This window comes from Saccostrea echinata, unplaced genomic scaffold (assembly GCF_033153115.1).
Source record: "Saccostrea echinata isolate AGI-Se365-2 ecotype Australia unplaced genomic scaffold, CSIRO_AGI_Sech_v1 ptg000029l, whole genome shotgun sequence".
NCBI lineage: Eukaryota > Metazoa > Mollusca > Bivalvia > Ostreida > Ostreidae > Saccostrea > Saccostrea echinata.
The window spans coordinates 23,866,010-23,872,710 of NW_026889778.1; the positions used below are offsets into that span (position 1 = coordinate 23,866,010).

The following is a 6,701-nucleotide window of genomic DNA, read 5'->3' on the forward strand; positions in this document are numbered from 1 at the left end:
CATTTATATGCTTTCTTTATTTTTACATTATTTTCTTATTAAATTTGTTTTATCATAAAACTTGAAATTTCTGATCAATCTTTTGTAATAAAAACTATAATTCATGTCTGTTTAATTTCAAACTTGTTTTTTTCTTTCTATTACATAGAATTGAGTATTTCAAACCGTCCGTAATCTTGACTTTCTTCTTTATTAGAGAACAAAATTCAAACTCGCAAATAAATCACAAAAAGACAGGTTACTATAACAATGAACACACAAACTGATCATAAAAGCAGATGTTGTTGCAATTATATCCAGATATACATTGAACACTGCTTCTAAATTTCTTGTTAACAAGGTTCATTCAGTGAAATTTTAGTGAATCTACAGTTTTTCCTGAAAAATGCTCATCGAATTTTCTTTGATACTCACGCCCTTTGTCATGCTTTCCTACATAAAAAAACATATCGGCAACTACTTCATACATTTCTGGAAATTCCTTCGAAAGTTCTTCAATGGCGGTCATGTATGGAAATATTGGATTCATGGTACCATTCATTGTGGAAATGTTGTAAACATGAATATAATAATTAAATAATGTAGACTTAAGATTCTGTTTCATTGTTTTCTGCTGAGTCATTATTTCCATCTGTAGTTTCGTGTCCTCAACTTCTGCAATGTCAAGCGATTCTGTAGAAATTGCGCGACAGAGGCACAGAATGGCGGTATCGATTGCAAGAGTGGCTACAGAAATATTTTCCTTCCTGTACTGAGAAAAACTTAGATCGTAGAGAAATGAAGCTATTGAGGAAAAATCTCTCGTACATTCTAGTGGTATTCCAATCCAAGATAGCTTGAAGTCAACTTTCCATGGAATCACATCACCAATTGTCTTGCAACTCTTTTTCGAATGTCGAGTCAATATGTCGGTTTCGTATTCCATGTCAAACAACCGAAGCAGTATTCCCCTTGAAACTGTTTGCTTGAATTCTTTTAATGCCTTGATAAAAAATTCAGAAAAACTTGGTCTAATGATATGCTTTTCTCTCTTTACAAGAGGAAGGAGCAGAGTTTCCTCGTAAACTTCTCTTATCATTCGGAATGCTGATTTGTAATATCCCAAACGTGAAAAGAATTTTGATACTCGCAGAGCTGCAGAAGTAAAACTTCTCTGATATTCATTTTGTAGGTCCCTAGAAATCGCAAATTCATTGCAATTGCTTAAAACATGTTTATTCAAGTTCCAACTAAAGCCGTAGCCATGTCTTTCGGCAATAAAACTAATTGCAATCGCTGGAAAAAAACGAATAGCTTCCATGTATACACATATTGTCTCGATATCTTCATCAGAATAATAATCTATGGTATTGTTTGATGATATGTAATAATGTGGAAGGAATTTTCTTTTCAAATACCTAATCAGCAATGACCATGAGTACAATATGCATCCACCAAGGTTAGACTCCCATTTTTCTTGTGGGATTTCTTCACAGGCACGCAGAAAAATTGACAGGATGTGTTTATTTTTTAAACCTTTTGGTTGGTGGATCAAAACCTCTTGCACAACAATTTTCAAAATATTAAAGCCATAAATCTGGAAAGTACTAAGTGCTTTTGAAAAAATTATGGTATTTGCCATTGAAAAATCTAATTTCCATTCTATATCAGGATGATCACTTTTAGGATGACACTTTGGAATCAAAGTACAACTCCCAATGCTTAAAATTTCATCAATGATGAAGAAAGGTGGCCAATTGAATTTGCGCTTGCGCTGAATCCATTCCTTTGCGACAACAGGGAATATTTTACAAACAAACCCAACACAGCATTTCCGTGTATTTGGAGGAAGTATCGTTTCTTTTGGCAAATCTTGCTTTGTAAGAAACAATCCGTCGTTGAGTTCTTTAACTCTTTTGGTAGCAAAAGAAGATGGTGTCTCAGCAGACCTCAACCAGCAGTAGCCTGGATGAGTAGTACTACAGTCTGCATACAAAATCAATTTTGAATCACTTTGACTAGGTCCAGCAGCTCCGAACTTTATAAACTTATCAAAGCGCACTGCAACAACAGAGGGATATATGTTCATAGCTTTCAATTGATGAAAATATTTTTTTCTTTCCAGTGACAGATCTTTTAAAGCCACATTATTGCCAGTTGCAAAGGTTCCAATAAACTGAAACATCTGTTTGTTAATCTTGATAGGATTACTTAATGTTGAACATCTTATAATGATTTCCTTAGGGAAGGTATATCTTATGATGATCCCTAGATGTGAAAGTGGTATTCCAGTCAAGCCGTCAACATATAATGGGTCTTCAATAAGACAGGCAAATGAATCTGAAAGGTAATATGCTGCTTAAATGCTATGCAACAAGAAGCCTTTCATTCAATTCCTATCAATGGTTATGTTGCGAAATACGACATATAAGTAAGCACCATTGTAGAATGTGGTCCATTAAAAAATTATCAAGGTTGTTATATTGGATACATTTAAGCACATCACACATGTGAAGAACAGTTTACTAAGTGTATTATAATAAACACATTTGATTTCACCTTCTGTGACAGAAGTGAAATTTTAAATAAAAATGAAATATGAAGATAATGAAGAGTTGTCAAGCTCAGAAGTCCATTGGAACAATACAAATTTGGAACAGAACAAACATGGACCTCTAAAAACTACAGAGGTGGAATCAGTTGTCATGGAGGAGTAAGCATCCCCTGTCGATCGGTCACACCTGCCGTTTGCTTCTTGTCTTGATCAGGCAAACAGAAAATCCTATACAATTCAGTGCGAAAATATACCCTAACTATTAGTATGAAAACGACAATTATCATTCGACCTAAGGGTAGACTGTATTTCCTAACAACGTAGTTGTACCTACTATAGAATTTGCGAAATTTTGCCATTAAACGAGACTGTTAATATCCTGGTATCATCAACTTATTTGCCGATAGCTTGCTTCGTTTCAGAAATTGTCCGTACGTAGAGGCACCATGGTTTTGCGTGTCGAATCATTTGTGAGATATAAATTCTGTATGCAGGTGACAAGGGTATATTGCTACATAAATAAGGGACGTTGTTGAGCTTATCATGTTTATCATGAAGTTTTTTTTTTTTTTTTTTTTTTTTTTTTTTTTTGGTTAGTTTTCTATAAATGTCTTACTATGTAAAATACCCGAATATTAAAACAGATGCCTCAGATTATGTTGTGTCTCTGTGTCATATTTCGATTTCAAAGGGATTATCGAGTCACCAAATACCGGTGAAGGGCTTCAAATTTAGACCTATACTTGGCAGTCAGGGCTATTGAACAGTGAGGGTTCTTAATCGTGCCAACTCCTACCGTGACCTCGGTTTTCAAGGTCTCATCCGAGAGTTTTATTTCACTACTGTTAATATTTTGATGAGGATTAAGGAAACAGGCTAGATAGAACATTTACTAGAACCCGCTATGTATGCGTGTCAGGATTTTAATGCAGCTCAGGAATCGAGTGAAGGTATAGTAAATCAAATTCGAAATATTTGAAATGACATATGATTTTGAAGAATTTATTTTTTTTAGAAAGGGAACTACGACTTTCAGTTGAATTCCCACTTGCAAAAAAATCCAAGTTCCACTAAAATACAATAATAATAATAATAATAATGGATCTTTCAAACAATGCGTATAATTTTCTTTCATTCCTGATTGAAATTATTATAAAAAGTGTATCTCAGCTTGACAATAAATTGGACTACTTTACGTTTTCCTATGTCAGTTTTAATAAACCATAAGCATTACCATTTGTTTCTCCGCTTTGCAATTCATCTAAACCATACGAGTTGAATAAGGAAAAATAAGTGCCTTCCACTTGGATAGGCGGTTTTGAATTCCCTTTCCCTTCTCCATTCATCTGTTCTGTCCCAAGAGATATTTCCTTCAACAACTCTTCTAATCCAGTGTCCTGAATAATGTCCTTTATTTTTGCATTCTTCAACCATTTCATTTTTTCCTCTGAAAGGTTCTTCGGCGTAGTCTGGTCGGCATGGAAAAGTGATCGTTGAAGAAGTGCTCCTGAAAGAGAATTACTATAAACGTTTTTAATTTTGTAACTGTTAGTAAATTTTTCTTGGTCCCTTTTTAATTAAGTAAAAAAAGTTGCTTTTAATATTGGTTGATGCTCACTGAATGGCCATATTTCCAGCCATTTTTGTGGTCGAAGACTGACATAATGAAATTCTCCTAGATGACCAAGGTAAACAGTTAATTGTCTAAAAGGAATATCTTTTCTTGATGATTTTATTTCCGTGCGTTGAATATCATCTTTGTAAATATTAAACACAACAGCCTCTAGATGAAGAGCATCAACAGTAGCCTTTAACATAATGTGGTCGCTCCATTCAGTCGGGTTTGACATTCTTGTCAGATATTCCACCATAGTTTCGGTATTTAGGAATGACTCTTTTGGACAACCATCGTCCTGCAGAGGATGCTCACTAAGATATCTTGAAATTGAAAACTTCTAGATAAAATGAATATTTCTAAAGAATTTAAAATTAACATGAGTAAGATTGATTAAATGCAATTTTAGTTAGGTACATGTAATTCTTCTACCTTTGGTTGTATTGCCTTATTGCTAACATTCTTTTACATTGACTTTGTACATATACTATGCACATAATTAAACATTAGATGAATTCTTACCTTACAGCCGTGTGTCTAAGGCTTTCCGCAGTGTGGCCAAAGTGACCGTTGATTGCTAGCTGGTCAGCAAGTGAGCGGAACATACAACTGCCATCGGCTTTTCCATTCCAAATCTCAAAATTATTATCATTGGCAAATTTTCGGATTGATCTCATGAAAATTGGCATATTCATGTACTGTTCCACACCTTGGCCTACAACATTATTGACTTAATTTTAGCAATTTGTACAGAGTTACAAGAATGACGAAAAGAAAGAATTTTTTATGTAAACTCTAAATGGTTTTCAAAGAATTCAGTATATTTGGTTAAATTCTACTTGCATGTAGTTATCTTGGTTGTCTTAATATAAAATTCACTTACTGTATCTGCCTTCGGCATGTGATGTACTGTAGTGGTCAAAATTTTCATAAGCATATAGACTATTGGTGTCCTTCATCAGACGTCTATTACAAGACAACTGATATTCGTCATCACTATCAAAGTAGTCTGTAGCATCGCTGTCATCGTCAGTAAACTCTGCATCCTCTTTCGGAGAATCGTATGAAGTGAGTGAATCTTTAAGTCCAAGGTGCTCGTTTTGGAAATCATTTTCTCCTTCTAAGAATTCGCCTTCCTCTAAATTATTCACTATCTCGTCTTCATTGTCAATGTCAACCTTTTCTTCATGTGGACTCTTTATCCAAATGTTGTTCAAAAACTTAGATGATTTCTCAGTTGCTTTTTCAAAGAAATGGACATCGAACAGTGAGGATGAAGAATTTTGGAAGTTATCTATTTTCGATTCATCCATTATTCGTGTGCATCATAGAATAAATAAATAACATTTTAAATCTCATCACTGGAAGGAGGAGAAAAATTTCCTCAATCAAATTAAGGACGGAAATAAAAATATCTTCAGTACCTTTATACACGATGAACTCAATTTCCTTTTTTTTCTGTGTTTTTTTTCCTCTTCTAATTAAAAATTACAGTACTCAGTCACCATGTATTTTTTTTTTGAATATCATAGAACTTATTTTTTAATTGAAAGTGTTCCCATTTCCTCATAAGTACTTAAAAGTTGTCCATGTGTAAAGTGATGTATGATGTAAAGTATGAGTGTATATATATGTATATTTAAATTGAATACACAAATTACTATTTCCTTCTTTGAGAGACCTTATACAAAAATATCTTTTCTGTGATATAAACAACAAATATTCTTCAATCCTGTGCCATGGGAATCAACGTGACTTAGTATCATTTTAAATATTAGACGAGCAAATTCGCACTAAGGTCAATAACACAATAAAAAAGAACTAAAAAGTATATATATCTGTCTCAAAATCTACGAGGCCCACTTTCATCCGAGTTAAAAAAAAATGCTCTGTACGTGCTGTTTATCTCATGGACTCATGTGCTTTAAAACCAGTAAATCTAAAGAGAAATGCATTTTTCTTTGAACATTATAATGTCGTACCTAATTGATGTCTTAAAATCGGAACTTATCTTTTTGTATTCGGATTACGTGAATAATTATCAACGAAAATAACTCTTAAAAACCCGGAATTTGAACTCGAAATACTTTAACTTTGCAATCTCCTTGCTGCTGGAAAATAGGTCGGACTAATACATAGTTTGGCTATTAGAAAGGTGGACCATAATAATGTCGAACCCATACATTATATTACAAATTCAAGCATTAATAATTATAATAAGGAACAACAATAAGAAATAAATAGAAATTTCTATTTCGTGAAATTTCTATTTCATGAAATATGGAGATAACGAACATTATTCAAACTTATTGTCCATTTTAACAATACAAATCGGGAGCAGCGCAAACAGGGACATCCAAAAACATATCAGAGGCGGGATCAGGTGCCATGAAGGAGTAAGCATCCCCTATCGTGTTTATGTCAGTTCATATATATTTTTCAGAGTTTTGAAAAGCACAAATTGCAGAAGATAGATATGACACCCATAAGGGCCCCCTAAGGACAAATAGGACCCCCTGTAGTAAACGAATTTACTGATTGATGAGCATAATT

At 33.7% G+C, this 6,701-nt stretch overlaps 1 protein-coding gene across 1 annotated transcript; it reads right to left on the reverse strand.

Moving 5' to 3' along the window:
• Window positions 1-324: 324 nt before the first annotated feature.
• Window positions 325-5,461, reverse strand: LOC133195125 (uncharacterized). The gene is made up of 5 exons (XM_061330994.1): window positions 5,032-5,461; window positions 4,671-4,863; window positions 4,152-4,471; window positions 3,768-4,040; window positions 325-2,319 (listed from the first exon to the last, which is right to left on the reverse strand). Exons 1-5 carry the CDS (start codon window positions 5,459-5,461, stop codon window positions 347-349), a joined length of 3,189 nt encoding a protein of 1,062 aa, XP_061186978.1. The 3' UTR covers window positions 325-346.
• Window positions 5,462-6,701: the final 1,240 nt, after the last annotated feature.